This window comes from Molossus molossus, unplaced genomic scaffold, assembly GCF_014108415.1.
Source record: "Molossus molossus isolate mMolMol1 unplaced genomic scaffold, mMolMol1.p scaffold_m16_p_11, whole genome shotgun sequence".
NCBI classification, from domain to species: Eukaryota; Metazoa; Chordata; class Mammalia; order Chiroptera; family Molossidae; genus Molossus; species Molossus molossus.
In genome coordinates this window covers 17,181,165-17,199,124 of record NW_023425346.1, presented here as the reverse complement: position 1 = coordinate 17,199,124, position 17,960 = coordinate 17,181,165, and the positions used below count along the sequence as shown (strand labels likewise).

Genomic DNA, 17,960 nt, shown 5'->3' with positions numbered 1-17,960 from the left:
CCTGGACCGGAACCCAGTGCATGCCTTCTTGGCAGTCTAGGCATTTTAAAGGCCCAAGCAGTTAGGAGGGGAGAAATCCTCTCACTATGTGGGAACTGAGTTGCTTCCTCACTGTTTGCAGGTAGCTGATCCTGGGTAGGGAAAGGCTGAGGGATCTAATATCATTCAAATAGTTTCATATCTTCATAGCAATAAAAACATTTCAGGAAAAATCCTTGCTAAAGCTAAGATTTGAGGATTACTGGAAGAGTTCACTTGCCGTTACTTCATTTATCAAAAAAAAATTTTGACTCATTTTTATTGTTGAATGTATTATAGATGTCCCCCCTTTTTTCCCCATTAACCCCCTCCTCCCCAACCCCAGCCCCCTCCAGCCTTCCCCACACTATTGTCAGTGTCCATTGCTCATGCATATATGCATAGAAGTTCTGTGGTTTATCTGATCCCACCCTCCCTTCCCCCTTCCCTTTGAGGTTCATCAGTCTAACAACCAATTTGTACTTCTTAATTTCTTTATCTTTTTCACCCATTTCCCCAGCCCCACCCATCTGGCAAGCAACAAGAAGTTCTCAGTATCTATGAGTCTGTTTCTGTTCTGCTTGCTCATTTTGTTGGTAGATTCAATTGTTGATAGATATGTATTAATTGCCATTTTATTGTTCATATTTTTATTCTTCTTCTTCAAGAAGACCCTTCAACATTTCATATAATACTGGTTTGGAGGTGATGAACTTTTTTAGCTTTTTCTTGTCTGGGAAACTCTCTACATGTCCATCAATTCTAAATGATAGCTTTGTGGGATAGAATAGTCTTGGTTGTAGGTCGTTGCTTTTCATCACCTTGACTATCTCTTGCCACTCCTTTCTGGCCTGCAAAGTTTCTTTTGAGAAATCAGCTGACAGTCTTATGGGAACTCCTTTGTAGGTTACAGACTGCTTTTCTCTTGCTGCTATAAGACTCTCTCTTTGTTTTTAACCTTTGGCATTTTGATGATGACATGTCTTTGTGTGGTCCTCTTTGGGTTCATCTTGTTTGGGACTCTCTGTGCTTCCTGCACTTGTATGTCTGTTTCGTTCACCAAGTTAGGAATGTTTTCTGTCATTGTTTCAAATGGGTTTTCAATTTCTTGTTCTCTCTCTTGCCCTTCTGGCACCCTTATGATGTGAATGTTGGCATGCCTGAAGTTGTCCCAAAGGCTCCTTACGCTATCCTCATTTTTGGGGATTTTTTTTTTTCCTGTTCTGATTGGGTGTTTTTTGCTTCCTTATATTCCAAATTGATGGTTTGTTTCTTGGCTTTGCCTTCTCTACTATTGATTCCAATAAATTATTCTTTATTTCAGTTAGTGCATCTTTCATTTCTGACTGGTCCTTTTTTATATTGTTGATGTTCTCACTAAATTTCTTGGAGATTTCCTTACGTTCCTTGAATGTCTCACCAAGTTCCTTGAGCAACCTTATAACCTGTTTTCTGAACTCTGCATCTGATTGATTCCTTATCTCCATTTTATTTAATTCTTTTCCTGGAGTTTTTGTTCTTTTCTTTCATTTGGGACATGTTTCTTTGTCCCCTCATTTTGGCTGCTTCCCTGTGATTGTTTCTATGTATTAGGTAAAGTTGCTATGTCTCCTAGGCTTCATAGCATGGCCTATTGTTTTAAGTGTCCTGTAGGATCCAGTGGCACAGTCTTCCTGATCACCTCAGCTGGGCCCTCGAGGTGCACCCCTAGTGTGGACTGTACACCCTTCTGTTTTAATTGAGTCTTAATTGCTGTTGGCACATCAATGGGAGGGATTTTCTTAGGCTGATCAGCTATAAGGACTGGTTGTGCCCACTAACCACTGGCCTCTGACTTCCTTGGAGGATTAGTTGTGTAGGGGCCCACCACACTGAGCAAGACTTACTTCATCAGGGCTCTGGTACCCACTGAATCTACTCCTTGAGTGTGTCACTTGTGGAGGTGGTTGGGTGGTGGTGTTTCAATGTGGTCTGAAGCTGTCCACTGGGTGTGCTGGCTCTGGGGTAAGGTCAGCCTCCACCTGTGTTCTATCCAGGGCCACCGGCATAAGCTACAAAGTGATCTCCTGATGGCTGCTGCTTTTACTGGGCTTGGAGGTACCCGGAAAAAGCCAAGTTGTGAACCAAGGCTGGCTGCTTCTAGTACCAGGCCTGGGGCCACTTAACAAGAGGTAGGGGACTTGCTCAGACCAGATGCTGCATATTGGAGAGATTTTAGGAAACTCTGAAGCTTTGGAAACAGCTTGGTTGGGCCCAAAAGTTGAGTGGGGCAGGGCCTCAGGGAATCACCAGCATGGGGAAAATAGTGGGAGCCAGTTTGCTGGAGTTCCGGATATGGGGGTATCTGCCAACCCAGGGAAGGTTTCACCAAAGCAACATCAGCCTCCACCAGTGGGTCTGTCCAGGAGAAAGCTGCCTCTCTAGTCCTCATCCTGGGGCCAAACAGCTCAGTTCTTCCCTGTGTGTCTCTGGTGCCTTTCAAGCTGCCTCCCCTCCAAGCTCAGAGGGAGCAAGTTGGAGTAAGGTCGTGCGCGGGCCCTTTAAGAGGAGCTGCCTGGGGCTCCAGCAGCTTCAGCCTCCATCTGCCACAGTTCTCGCTGGTTTTACAGCCAGAAGTTATGGGGATTCTCTTCCTGGCACTGGAACCCTGAGCTGGGCACCTGCTGTGGGACCAGGACCCCTCAGTCCTCAGGGAGGACCTTCCTGGCCGAGGTGTCCTCCTGATTTTTATCCGCCACACGTGAGTGTGGGGCCAGCCCGTCCGCCTCCGCCCCTCCTACCCTCTCAATGTGGCTGCTGCTTTAATTCCGTAGTTGTAGGACTTCCATTCAGCTCGATTTCAGGTGGTTCTGAATGATGGTTGTTCTGTGGTTTAGTTGTAATTTTGATGTGGTTGTGGGAGGAGGCGAGGCCACATTATCTACGCCGCCATCTTGACCGGGAGTAGTCCATCTATATCAAATTTTTAAAAAATAATTGAAAAGCTGCCCAAAATACAGATACATGTACCACTTTTAAAAGTATTCTTAAAATCCTGGTGAATAGCAGCATATTTTGGAAATGAAGTCAGAATTACAATGATAAAAGATAATGAATGAATCCCATTGTAAAATATAGAATACTGAAATAAATAACATGAATTTTAATTCTACATATTTTCTAGATCCTGAAAAATGATATATATAATTTTTCCTTGACCCTGAAAAATGATATGCAAAAATCTTATTTAAGCTTTGAAGTAAGGAAAACCTCATTTTGATCCTAATAGACTATATACCAGCTAAGGGCTTGGCTTGTTACTTAGCCTCTCTGAACCCGTTTCCACATCTGTAACACCAGGATAATAAAACCTATTATTATCAGGCTCATATAAGATCAGGTGGAAGTTCCCACATGGTGCCCGTCACATAGCCTACAGACGGTTTTCTCTTATTATTTCAGGAATGATACAGTTATGTTTTGTTTGCTTTTAAAATTTAGTTTCAATATAGAGCAACACATAAATAAAAAAGTAATTAAAAATATATATGAGCAAAGTTGATACAGAAAGGACACAGAAAATTTATTTATAAATGGTATATGTTAATGAACTTAAAGTAAAGCTTTTATTCAACATTCAACATTTATTTGGCTATTTTAAAACCCAAGGCAAAAAAATGTCTTTCATGACACTCAATGAAAACAATGCACTAATGACCATTCACTTTAAATATTTATAGAAAGTTTAGTGGAGGAAGTGAGCTAAACCAAGGAAGGAGTTCCTCTGGAGACCTCAAAAGAATGTTTCCGAGCCATGCCAGTGTGCCTCTCCCCCGAGAAGAATGGTCAAGTAATCCTGCCCTCTGTTTCTCCAGGGAGAAGCTGGCTGTGGCCCGACTGCAGCGAGAAGTTGCCCAAAGAAGAAGTGAGGGGGCCATGGTAAGTCCTGGCTGGTCTGTCCTGACTCTGTGCCCCCTTCCACAGGTCTCTGTCCTGATTCTGCACCCCTTCCAGAGGTCTCTGTTCTGATTCTGCACCCCTTCCAGAGGTCTCTGTTCTGATTCTGCACCCCTTCCACAGGTCTCTGTTCTGATTCTGCACCCCTTCCAGAGCTCTCTGTTCTGATTCTGCACCCCCTTCCAGAGGTCTCTGTTCTGATTCTGCACCCCCTTCCAGAGCTCTCTGTTCTGCTTCTGCACCCCCTTCCAGAGGTCTCTGTTCTGATTCTGCACCCCTTCCACAGGTCTCTGTTCTGATTCTGCACCCCCTTCCAGAGGTCTCTGTATGATTCTGCAACTTCCTAGAGGTATCTGTTCTGATCGCACCCCTTCCAGAGGTTCTTTTTCTGTCTGCTTCTGCCCACCCCTTCCAGAGGTTCTCTGTTCTGAATTCTGCACCCCTCCAGAGGTCTCTGTTTCTGCTTCCTGCACCCCTTCCAGAGGTCTCTGTTCTGGAATTCTGCACCCCTCCAGAGGGTCTCTGTTATGATTCTGCAACCCCTTCCAGAGGTTTCTCTGTTTTGATTCTTGCACCCCCTTCCAAGAGGTCTCTGTTCTGATTCTGCACCCCTTCCAGAGGTCTCTGTTCTGATTCTGCACCCCCTTCCCGAGGTCTCAGTTCCTGATTCTTGCACCACTTCCAGAGGTCTCTGTTCTGAATTCTGCACCCCCTTCCACAGGTCTCTCTTCTGATTCGCACCCCCTTTCACACGGTCTCTCTTCTGATTCTGCACCCCCTTCCAGAGGTCCTTCGTTTTCTGATTCTGCACCCTTTCCAGCCGGTCTCTGTTTCTGATCTGCACCCCCTGTCCACAGGTCTCTCTTCTGATTCTGCACCCCCTTCCACAGGTCTCTGTTCTGATTCTGCACCCCCTTCCAGAGGTCTCTGTTCTGATTCTGCCACCCCCTTCCACAGGTCTCTGTTCTGATTCTGCCCCCCCCCCTTCCAAAGGTCTCTGTTCTGATTCTGTACCCCCTTCCAGAGGTCTCTGTTCTGATTCTGCACCCCCTTCCAGAGGTCTCTGTTCTGATTCTGCACCCCCTTCCACAGGTCTCTGTTCTGATTCTGCCCCCCCCCTCCAAAGGTCTCTGGCTTGAAAGGCATTTTGTCTCGTTAAAGATAGCTAAAGAACATATTTTCTTGCAGCAAACTGAATGTGGTATTTGTAAATAATGTGTTTATAATGTAGTGTAGATAGCCCTGCTGTTTGCAGAGAGAGGAAGGGTGGGAGGGAGGGAGAGATATTAAGAAAAATAATTATTTGGGCTTTGAAGAGGATGTTCAGATGTTCAAGAGGGAGTAAGGCTTCATTTCCTTCAGGGCTGTTGGATGCCCAGGCTTCCAGCTGTGAGCACAATACCCATGAACCAGCCGTCTTAGATTTAGGTTTTCAGATAAGGACAGTTCAACATAAGTCAAGCTTTTCAGTTCTTTACACTTAAAAACAAACCACCCAAAAGAGCACTAAGATGTTTGCTCATGTCTTGTCTTTGACCCTTTTTCTGTCTTCACTGCTTGCGGTACATCTCTGCCAGCCCTTTCCAGCGTGTGCCATTTAGAAAACTGTGTTTTGAATTGCACTAAAAATCACTATGGTTGTTCTGGTCCATTTCAACTTCATTTTATAGACTGTCGTTGCCAAAGTGTCTACCGGTGTGTCCACTCTAACATCAGAGATGACCATCTGAGGACCCCGGGGATGTACATGTGTGGATTGACTACTTCTGAGGAAGAAATATCATACCAATTTTTCCCCACTTATGATAGAACAATAGGACATCTACAGTTTTTCAGCAAAATAATTCACTTTTTTGAAAAAGAGAAATGAGAAGTGATGCATTTTTAGATCCTGAAGGGCTGCTTCCATTTGATTTCTTGAGAGTTCATTGATAATCTAAACACTGAAGAGTAAGAAATTTAAAAAATATGCTAGCCTCACACTTCTCTGAACAGGGCAAGCAAAGGGCTGGAGCAAGACGCAGAATGTCGAGTGGGCTCGGAAGGCACGGTGGCTGTCAAGCATGCTGAAATATGTAGGTGATCATGGTGTTTGCTCTGTCAGTTATCTTAATGCAAAGTGAATCCTGAATGTTCAAATAATACAAAGCAACTGCTCACAAGCCCTTTTGAGCAATGAATTGGAAATAAGTTGGAGAAAATGAAGGTTTAATCAAATGGCGAACTGAAAATTGTCAATCTAGAATTTTATTGCATTGCAAAATATGTAGGGCTCGGCCATCTCTCAGCATTTCAATCTTTTGCTTAGGGCTAGCTCCTGTTCAGCTAGGTTCCAATGGACTGTGAGGAAGTAACTTAATTTTTCTAGGTCTTGGTTTCTTCATGTTTAAAAGGAAGAGGTTGGAATTGTATGATTCCATTAGGTTATTGGATCAGGCTACTGGACATTTGTTCATATAACCTTTTTATGATGGGGAGCTCTTAGATGTTATTTAAGCTCATAAAAATAACAAGCCTTTTAAGACTATCTTTCTGATTCTGACAGTGAATGGGCCTGAGATGAAATAATCACAGACAGCTAACTCTCTTGTCTTTTACAAAACAAAACCCTCTTTTAAAACATTATAGAAGTAATTGTTCAGTGCAGAAAATACCCAGAAAACAGAGGCCAACAGAAAGATGACTCTAGTTGCTCAAAAACAACGTTGGAAATGTGTCCAGTGTTTTATTACTCTTAATTTAAAGATGGTAGTGAAAAGAATCACATTTATGTATTGATTGGTTCAGCAAATATTTATGTTAGTACTCACTGTGTGTCCAGGGACACCCTAGGCCCTGGGAAGACATCAGTGAGAAAAACAGGCAAAAATCTGAGCACTTCCATTCCAGTGGTTGTGGAAACAGACATTCACAGTAATTAGAGTGTGAGGCGGCAGAAGCAGCTATGAGAAAATAAGATCAAAGCAGGGGAGATTGGGAGTTCTGGGAGATGACTATTTTAAATGGAATCTTCCTAGTAGCAAATCACTGAAAAGTTGGTATTTGAGAAAAAATGGAAGGGGGTGAAGGGGTGAAGCGTGGTGCCGTCTGGAGGAGCGTTCTAGGCAGAGATGAGCAAGCGCAAAGGCCCGAGTGCCCGAGAAGCAGCGTGGAGACACGATGGTTGGAGGGAAGTTGGGGGGCAGGGGGCGCAGTAGAAGATGAAGTCAGAGAAGTGACAGAGCAGAGGGGTAAGTCGCCAAGGTCCCCGGGGATCTCTGGCCCGTGCTCTGGCTGGAGCCATTGGAAGGCTTTGAGTGAGGCAGTAATATGATCTGATTTACTACTATTCACATGACTGCCATATTCGCCATTTCATAATTGATCACATTTCATGTCCCTAGAGACACCATGAGCCCTGATGTTCATTAATGTCCTTTATTCGGTTTTGTTTTTTTCCTCCCTCTTTGTCAATATTTCCCCCTTTTTTTCAGGTAGTCAACCCCCCTGAATTTTCTACTTAATTATATGCTTCAGCTTTTTGCTCCTCAGATTCGTTTATTTCTGAAGGCCTAATTCTTTCATCCGACAGCTCCTTACATCAGGCAGTTCAGTTAACCCTCTAAACTTAATTCTTGCTATTACAAGCCCAGAACGTTAGTCACAACCATAGCAGAAAGGGGTTCATCACAACCAGATCACCTTATGTTTTAAAAGACTACTCTTTATAGTATCCTATATTTTTATTCACACAAAAAGAAAAATGGTATGCAAAGAGTTATCTAAAAATATTTTCAAAAAGTTATATAATTGAGATAGATATTTTTATTTTTTTGGTACACGCCCCTAACAGAAACCGAACCCGAGACTCTCTGGTCTGCAGGCCAACGGTCCAACCGCTGAGCCAAACTGGCCAGAGCTAGATATTTATTTTTAAAATCATTGAGCCTGTTATAATCAATGAACCTGTTATAATCAAAGTCTTTAATACAAATCATGTCCTTATTAAAATGTGACTTTATGCAATAAATCTCTTTACACATAAATTTTAGGAATAGCACCCAAGGCACAATTTTTGAGATATTTCTTTCATTTTTTAACACACTTTTTATTTTGGAATAACTTTAGACTTACAATAAAGTTGCACACCTGCATACCCTTTAACCAGTTTTGTAGTATTAACATCATAACATAACTATGGTATAATTATCAAAACTAAGAGATTAACATTGGCATGTTGCTCTTAACTGAACTCCAGATTTTATAAGAATTTCACCAGGTTTTCAAATAATGTTCCTTTTCTAGTTTGGAGTCATGTAGAGAGGTTCCTTTTTTATTTTTTATTTTTATTGTTGAAGGTATTACCGATGTCCCACTTTCCCCCCATTGATCCCCTTCTCCCGCCACCCCCACCTTCACCACACTGTTGTCTGTGTCCATTGGTTGTGCATATATTCATATCATTTTTTTGGTTTATCTCTTCCCATCCCTCTGACCCCCCATCTCTTGTTGACACATATGTGAGAGGAAAAAGAACATGAGCTTGAGTATGAGACAGGTCTGGATTCAAAGTCCAGCTCTACCTCCAGTTGTTAGTTTGTGTGACCTTGGACATGTATGTTATTTTACTGGTTTTTATCCACTCTGCATGCTCTACGGTTTTATTAACTCAGGTCTTTGAGAACGCTTTCTTTCAATATTTTAGATGTTTCATGTTTGTTTCTTTTGTTCTTAACTCTTTTTCCACAAAATAACCACCACCATTGTTTTTGTACTTACCTTTCCTTATTATTCACAAACAGCTGTAACATTATATTTCTCCTAATACTGGGAAGTTGTGTTTCAGGTTGTGCTTCCTATCACTGGCTCAGTTTACTGCAAGACCTGCTCTTGTCCTTGAGCCTCCACTGTCATCCTACATTTTGTTATATGTAAAAAGGTCTATTCCACCCCAAGAGTATAAAGATATTCATTCTTATTATCTTCTATAATATATATAGTTTTTATTTTTCTATATGTAAATCTTTGCAAATTCTAGATGGAATTAAACTGGTGTGAGGCAAGGATCAAAAAGAATGTTTCTATGCCCAGCCGGTATGGCTCAGTAGTTCAACATCGACCCAGGCACCAAGAGGTTGCAGGCTGGAATCCTGGTCAGGGCACATGCCCAAGTTGTGGGTTCGATCCTCAGTGGGGGGCATGCAGGAGGTGGCCAATTGATGTTCTCTCTTATCAATATTTCTATCTCTCCCTCTCCTTCTAAAAGCAATAAAGAAAATACATTAAAAATGTTTTTGCAAATTGATAGTTAATATGCAATATCATTTATTGAATCATTTAATCTTTATCATAGTCCAAATACCTGTATCAATTTGGGTCAATTACTGGACTGCTTATACTCTTCCATTAACCTTTGTCTATTCTTACTGTATTCTAAATTGTTTTAATTACTTGAAATATATAGTTTATTAATATTTTGTAAGCCAAGTTTCTTCTGACCGTATTTTTCCTTCAAACTAGTAAAGACAATTTTACGTATTGAATAGAAGAGTTAATGGGTTAAAAACATGTATTTGTATTTTATATATATATAATATATATATATATATATATATATATATCCTCACCTGAGGACATTTTTCCATTTATTGTTCAGCTAGAGTGGGAGGGAGAGAGGGAGAGAGAAACATCGACGTGAAAGGGACACATCGAATGGCCGCCACCCACACAACCCAGCCAGGGCCGGGGACAAAAGGCAACAGAGGCACACGCCCTTGGCAGGAACCAAACCCAGGTCTCCCCAGACCGGGCCGACACTCCAACCACTGAGCCAAACCGGCCAGGAATGTATTTTATTTTAAATAGCAAAAAAATCTTTTCATATGTACTTATGACATAATAAAATATCTCAGGAAGTATTTCAAATTATATAAACAATGGCTTAAATATATTTTGCCATTTTGTTATGTTTATTTTTTAAATCAGAAAAATATTACTTCTACCACTGTTAGTTTGTTTTTTGTTGAAGAGATGGTTATATCTATAGAGCACTAATTTCCTACCAAACACAATTTTATTAAAAAGGTTCAGTTATAATTATGCAAATCATTTGCATCCCAGTGATTAATTGCTATTTGGGAAAAAGAAAAATACCAATTCTTCATTACTAATCTAAAGGCTTCAAGGAAATACAGGCTCCTTTTGCCCAGTTAGAAGATTCCCTCTTCCTGCACCCAGATATTCAGACACTCACTTGGTGTTTCCCTACAGTACTCTCAGCTGAATTCCTTACCACACCTTTTTTTTTAAACAATGAACATCCAAAGAGTAATGATCGAAGATTGAGATATTGACATTTGCGTAAGGAATTTGAGCGAGAAGAAAGAAGAGTTTGAGCACGTTGGGAGATCAGAATTTTGGATCCTCCTTGTTGGAGAAGATGGCAAACCTGTGGTGTCAGTAGCCCTCACCAGACTTGCTCATTCCGTGCCACAGTGTGGACAGTCACTTACGGCACTAGTACTGGGTTTGGCTGGGCTAACTGATACTGGACAAAACACTTTGAAGAAACGTCACTCCTGGGGCCTGTATCTGTTCCTGGTTTCCAGTGGGTCTCTCTTTAACAGCAGGGATCTCTTCTCAACCTGCGTAGTGTTTGTTGGAGGGCTTTCCACCTACTGTATTTTTAACCTGCTTGTTCTCTGCTCTCAACAGCATGTGAGTGTACTTTTCCTTTGAGTAACTTGTAAAAAGCAAAAGTCAGTGTCAAATACCTGTTATTTAAACGAGAAGAAATAATTTCTTTTAACTTGAGAGACACGTATAAAAATTTGGTGAACTGCCAGGATTTCCCCCAGTAGGTCCTTCTTGCCGTTGCTGCACAGTTGTACAGACAGCCCCATCCGCTGGCAGACAGAAGGCAGCCAAGAGGAGAAAGTCAGAGTTTGAAAACCCAGGAGTGAGAGGGTTCCTCCTACTAGCTTTCGTAGGGTTGGGTTTTGGGTTTCGGTAGAAGGAGGAGATGGTGGTTCACACTAGCCCAGTGGGTGCTCATACTTATTTTCTAACTGCAAGTGGTCAAAGGCGGGAGGTTATGATGGGTAAAGATGAAGTAAGCTTTTTTTAAATTTGAGATACAGTTGACATACTAGTTTTAAGTATGTAACATAACGATTTGAGGTAATCATCACAATAAATCTAGTTACCATCTATCACCTCACATAGTTACACATTTTTTTTCTTGTGGTAAGAACTTCTAAGAGCTCATCACAAGAAACTTAGCAACTTTCCAATGTGCAAAACAGTGTTATTAATACAGTTGCCATGCTATACATTATATCCTCAGGAGTTATTTATTTGGTAACTGAAAATTTGTACCTTTTGACCCTCTCCCACCTCTGACAGCCATCAATCTGTTCCCTGTATCTTTGAGTTCATTTAAGATACTGCGTATGAGTGAGATTATACAGCATTTGTCTTTCTCTGACTTATTTTACTTAGCGTAATACTCTCAAGGTCCATCCATATTATTGCAAACGGATTTCCTACTTTTAATGGCTGAATAATATTCTGTTGTGTGTATGTATATATGTATATATTCATCTGTTGACAGCCATTAGATTGTTTACATGCGTTGGCAATTATAAACAATGCTGCAGTGAACATGGGGATACAGACATCTTTTGAACTGTGATTTTATTTACTTTGTATAAATACCCAGAAGTGGAATTGCTGGATCATGTGGTAGTTCTATTTTTAATGTTTAGGGGAACCTCCATACTATTTTCCATAGTGGCTGCACCAGTTTACATTCCTATCAGCAGTGCACAAGGGTGGCCTTTTCTCCACATCCTTGCCAATACTTCTTTCATGTCTTTTGATAGTACCATTCTGACAAGTGTGAGGTGATACCTTGTTGTGTTTTTGATTTGCATTTCCCTCATGTTTAGTGATATGGAGCACCTTTTCATTTACCTGTTGGTCATCTGTACCCGTGTTAATGTACTGGTGTTAGAAACAGTTAAGGCAGCTGGGTTTCAAGTATCATCCAAAGAAGAGAAGCATCATTCTCAGTGTTTATCACTGGCTGAAAAAAATTCACAATATATATTTGGAAAAAGACCCAGGGATACTTACCTGAAAGAGGAGATACCATGATAGAAAGAGAGAGAGAGAGCGAGAGAGAGCGAGAGAGAGAGAGAGAGAGAGAGAGAGAGAGACCCAGGGATATTTTTTCTTACTAACAAAAGCCAACTTGATAATTTAGAAAGCCAAGTGGACACAACTTTCTAAGAATTTAGAATGGTAGGTGCCAAACTTTAGGGAAGATTTCTATATATTTAACTAAATTTTGGAAATAGTCCCTGTGTATTGCTTTGTTCAGTTGTCTATCTAATATTCCAAGCAGAGAATAATAAATCAAGTCTTTGCTCCCATGAAATTTATAATATAGAATACTTATTGTTCAAATACATCAACGTCAGACTTTCCATGATCCCTGTCTATAGTCAGTAATAACAGAAATTGGTAACAGCCAAAATAATGGATAACTTCAAAAATTAAGTAGAATATTTTAAGTAATTCATTTTAAATCAAACATAGGAAATTAAAAATATTTAATCTGAATGACAATGGAAACACTATATATACACAAACATATGAGGTATGGTGTAATGTATAGCTTTAAATACATGGAATAGATAGAAAAAGAAAATATTTAAATTGATTAATCTCCAATTCAAGCACTAATAAAGAATAATAAAATAAACCTAAAGAAAGAAGAGTAAAGAAATAATAAAATAAAAACAGAAGCCAATGAAGCTCAAAAACGAAGGAAAAATTTTAGCAACATCAATGTATTCATATACATTTAAAAATCATAAGAAAATTAGACATGTGAACGCTGGGTATTTGACGATATTAAGAATTATTGTTAATATTATTGCAAAATGTTAGGTTTGCTTCAAAATAATACTAGAAGTGGGAAGTAGATGAGTTATATGGGGAAAAGTGGCTATCTCTGATAATTGTAGAAGTTGAAGTATATTACACTTTTCTTTCTACTTTTATAAATGTTAAAAAAATTATGATAATTTAAAAAATATGCCCCCTAGAAAGCTGCCAGGCTCTGATGATTTTACAGAGGAGTTCAACCATACCTTTAGTGAAGGAGATACTATTGTACACAAACTTCTACTGAAATAAAAAAAATAAGGAAACTATCCCCAACTCACTAAAAGTTTAAAATAAACTTTTAGAAGAGTTATAAACATATATGTGTGTGTGTGTGTGTATAATATATTTTTAGAAAAGATATATATATATATATATATATATATATATATATATATATATATATTGCAAAAATAGTATAGAGGTTTTCCATATGCTGCATACCAAGTTTCCTCAATTATAACATTTTGCATTTGTATTGTATGCTTGTCACAACTAATGAACCAATATTGATACATATTGATACATTAGTATTAACTAAAGCCCACTCGTCATTCAAATTTTCATAGTTTTACCTAATGTCCTTTTTCCATTTCAGGCTCCTATCTAGGACTCATTATATTCACCTGTCATGTCTCCTTAAGCTATTTTTGGTTGTGACAGATGCTCAGACTTTCCTTGTTTTTGACAAACTTGGAAGTATTGAGTACTAGTTAGGTATCTGGGGGGGATTTGTCTCATTGAGATTTATCTGTTTTTCTCATGATTAGATTGGGCTGTATTTTTGGAAAGTAGACCACAAGTTAAAGTGCCATTTTCATCGCATAGTGTCAAGGTTGCCCATTATCAATTGAACTTATCACTGTTCAGGTGAGCCGTGAGCAATGTTTGTCAGGGTTCCACGTGGTGTTTCTCTGCTCCCATCCCCTTCCCTCTGTCCTCATTGGAAGAAGCCACTGTGCACAGCCTACACTCAGCGATGTAGGGAGTTGTGCTCCACCTCCCTAGGGGTGAAATAGCTACATAAATTATTTTGAATTCTTCTGCATGGACTATTTGTATCTTCTTCCCCATTTATTCAATTATTTATATCACTATGTATGCATAGCTATTTAAACTTTGGGATATAAACCAATATAAACTACTTTATTTTGTTGCTGAAATTGTTCTAGTTTTGGCCATTAGGAGCTCTTTTAATAGACAACTTTGTTTCTCTGGCATACTCTCTTTTTTTAATATATTTTTATTGATTTGTTAGAGAGAGGGGAAGGGAGAGAGAGATAGAAACATCCATCAGCTGCCTCCTGCACACCCCCTACTGGGGATCAGACCTGCAACCTGGGCATGTGCCCTGATTAGGAATAGAACTGGGACATCTCAGTCCATGGGACAACGTCAATCCACTGAGCGACACCAGCCACGTGCTCTGACATACTCTTATCTTATTTCTCCCCTCCCCTCCCCTCCCCTCCCCTCACCTCCCCTCCCCTCCCCTCCCCTGCCCTCCCCTCCCCTGCCCTCCCCTCCCCTGCCCTCCCCTCCCCTCCCCTCCCTTTCCTTCCCTTTCCTTATTTCTTTTTATTATCTCAGTATTTTCTTACTTTCTGGCCTTACAAGATGCTTTAGGATCACTTTTATATTTCCTGCCACAGTCTTAGAGGCAGACATTTTTCCAAGGAGTGCTGGGTCCTTTAATGCACAAAGCTATTTAAAACCGGGGTCTGAAAAAGTTAAAGGAGTTCATCACCACCAAACCGTTATTATATGAAATGATGAAGGGTCTTTTTGAAGAAAAAGATAAAATGTATGAACAAACAAAATGGCAATGACTACATAGCTATCGACAATGGAATCTACAAACAAAATGAACAGGTAGAACAGAAACATTCTCGTAGATACAGAGAACATTTTGTTGGTTGCCAGTTGGGAGGGGGGTTGGGGGAATGGGTGAAAAAGGTGAAGGGATTAAGAAGTACAAATTCATTGCTAGACTGACAAACCTCAAAGGGAAAGGGGTTTGGGGGTGGGAAGAAATAAACCAAAGAACTTATATGCATAACCAATGGTGTGGGAAAAGGGGGGAGGGGGGCGGGAGTGGGGAGGAGGGGGTCAATGGGGGGAAAATGTGGAACATCTGTAATACATTTTACATCCAACAATAAAGATTTGAAAAGAAAAAAGAATAAATAAATAAATAAATAAATAAATAAAACCGGGGTCTGAAAGCGAGGTGCCGACTCACTCTCCGAGGCTTCGTTCAGCTGGCATTTATTCCAAGAATGCAATGATTGCTTCAAATTAGAAAATGCATTAATATAACTGACACAAGTAATAGATAAAATAGAGAAAATGAAACCTCAATAGATATAGAATAACACATTTGATAAAAATCATTATCGATTTGTAGTAATTATTTTAAATGTAGTAAGCCAAGAATAAAAGGAAATTTCCTTAAATTGATAGAGTGTCTACTGAAAATCTTCAGTAAACATTGTGCTTAATGTTATATGTTAAAAGCATTTCTTTCAAAAAATCTGTAACCAGAATAGGATTCCTTCTGCCACTGTTTCTATTCATTGTTGTGTGCCTGGTCCTAATAAGTGTGATAAAATAAGTAAACAATATTAGGGTTGGATGGGGGAAGCACAGTTTATATTATTTAAAAATAATGTTTGTCTAAATAAAAAAATCTAAGGGAATCTTTAGACAAATTTTTAGAAGATTGCTGGATATTAAATGAATATACAAAAGTCAACAAAATTTCTATATATCAATCATTAACTCTTACAAAGTATAGTGTTTAAAAAGATAGTACTTAGTTTTTTTTAAAGTATACATTTCTAAAAAGGAATGTATGTGATATTGATAGAAAAATTATTAAACTTTATAAAGATAGACCAAAATTACTAGAGAGTTATATCTATATTCTTCAAAGGGAAGACTCAATACCGTAAAGATATCAACTAACCCCAAAGCTATTTATACATTCCATGTAATTCCAATCAGAATCCAAACAGGATTTTTACAGAATACAAAAACCTAATCCAAATATTAATATAAAAAATGTAGGTTTAGCCCAGCTGGTGTGGCTCAGTGGTTGAGTGTAGACCCATGCACCAATAGGTGGCTGGTTTGATTCCTGGTCAGGGCACATGCCCAGGTTGTGGGCCAAATTCCCAGTAGGGGCATGCAGGAGGGGGCCAGTCGATGTTCTCTCTCTTCGATGTTTCTGTCTCTCTCTCTAAAATCAATAAAGAAAAAAAAATTTTAAATGTAGGTTTAAGTATAGATGATATGATTTTAAAGAAAGCTAATAGGGGTGTTGTGTCCTACCGCTCATGAAGATGTCCTATAAAGCTAAAGCAGTTAGATCAGTGTGGTGTTGGACAGGGATATTCAAACAACCCAGAACAGAATGGAGAGCCTTGAAGCATTGGGGAGTATATAACTGAAATAGAATTACAATTCAGTGAGGGAAGAACGGACAATTCAAAAAGGCCCCTGTGAATTTATATACCAAATTATACAATCTCATTGCTACCAAACACCATGCACAAAAGTAAGTTTTAGATGAATCAAAAACGTTAAACATTAAAACAAAATTTTAAGACTTTTAAAAATAAATGTAAGGAGATATCTTTATAATATTGAAATTAGGAAGGATTTTGTTTTTTAAAAAAAGAAACTATATAAGGCATAAAAAGATAGATTGATACATCGGAATGCATAAAAAGTAACCACCTTGTTTGAAGACCCCATTAGCAGAGCGGAGGAGGAAGCCCCTGGCTGATGGGAGACATTTGCAAGGCAAGCTGGTAGGAAAGTGTCGTGACCATAACACTTAAATTTTGTTGTTCAGAAAAATGCAGGTTATAGATTCAAACATCACTGGGATAATATCTCATGCCCATCTATTTATAAACGATTTTAGAAGCCTGTGAATGCCAGAAGGCAAGGATATATAGAAATTGGAACCTTCTATATTGCTGTTAAGAGTATAACGAATTTAACATTTAGGAAATCCATTTTGTTACCTCGTAAAGTTGAATGTGAAACACAGCCTGCGATCTAACAATTTTACTTCTGTGTTTGGATCCTGGAGTAACTTTAACCTTTACACAAAGGGATTCATATAAACATACACACTTTAGCACTGTTTCTAATGATAAAAAAGTCAAAACAACCTGCAGGCCCCTCAGGAGGAGAATAAATGAGTCTAATTGCTTCAAACAGTGAAATAGTGTGCAGCAGTTAAAATGAGTTACATTGGTATGAATCAACATGGACAAAATTCAAAATCATAATGTTATTGATATATAAGTAGAAAGAAATGTACTGTGTATAGGAATAACACACAACAAATTTAGGACAGTGGATACTTCTGATACCTAATTTTTTAATGATGCAAATATCATAAAATGTTTTAAAAATGTGTTGAATCTGATTGGAGTTAAGTGTCTCATATTTCTGAAATAGTTTTTGAATTTTAAAGCTATTTCATCTTAATGGTATTAAGTGAATTTAAATAAAAAATTTGAAATTAAAAATAATAAAACTGTAATACCATCAGAAGAGAAGAGAAATTAGAAGAAAACATTAGATCACCCTGAACAATATATTAGAAAATATGTTATTTATATGATCTGGGCATAGTGAAGGCATGTCTCAGCATGACCCCAGGCTCATAAACTATGAGGGTAAAAGGTAGAGATTAGATATGGTAAAAAGCACTTACTTCTGTTGAGTAAAAGGTTACATAAACTGAGTTAATAAATTATACAACCTGTTTTTATTTTTTATTTACTTATTTATTTTTTATTAAATTTATAAAAATTCAATTTGACATTGATTAATAAAATTATACAATTTCGGGATGTACAGTTCTACACTATATCATTTGTATATTGTATTGTGTGTTTACCACACCATAGCATGTTTTTAAATTGTAACAGATGCAACAGATATAAATTCTAGGAATTTTCAGAGAAATCCTCAGAATAATGCTGTGGATACATAGCCAACTTTGATCTTAAACTATGCTTGAAAAGTTGGATCAGTCTACAACCTCTTAGTTT

At 38.8% G+C, this 17,960-nt stretch overlaps 1 protein-coding gene across 1 annotated transcript in view; it reads left to right on the top strand.

The window, feature by feature from the left end:
* Positions 1-17,960, top strand: part of NCKAP5 (NCK associated protein 5) — a 650,664-nt gene that overhangs the window by 62,486 nt on the left and 570,218 nt on the right. Inside the window, exon 2 of the mRNA XM_036254823.1 lies at positions 3,873-3,936. Within this exon, the coding sequence (XP_036110716.1) occupies positions 3,934-3,936 (3 nt within the window). The 5' untranslated portion in view covers positions 3,873-3,933. The remainder of the gene's footprint in view (positions 1-3,872; positions 3,937-17,960) is intronic.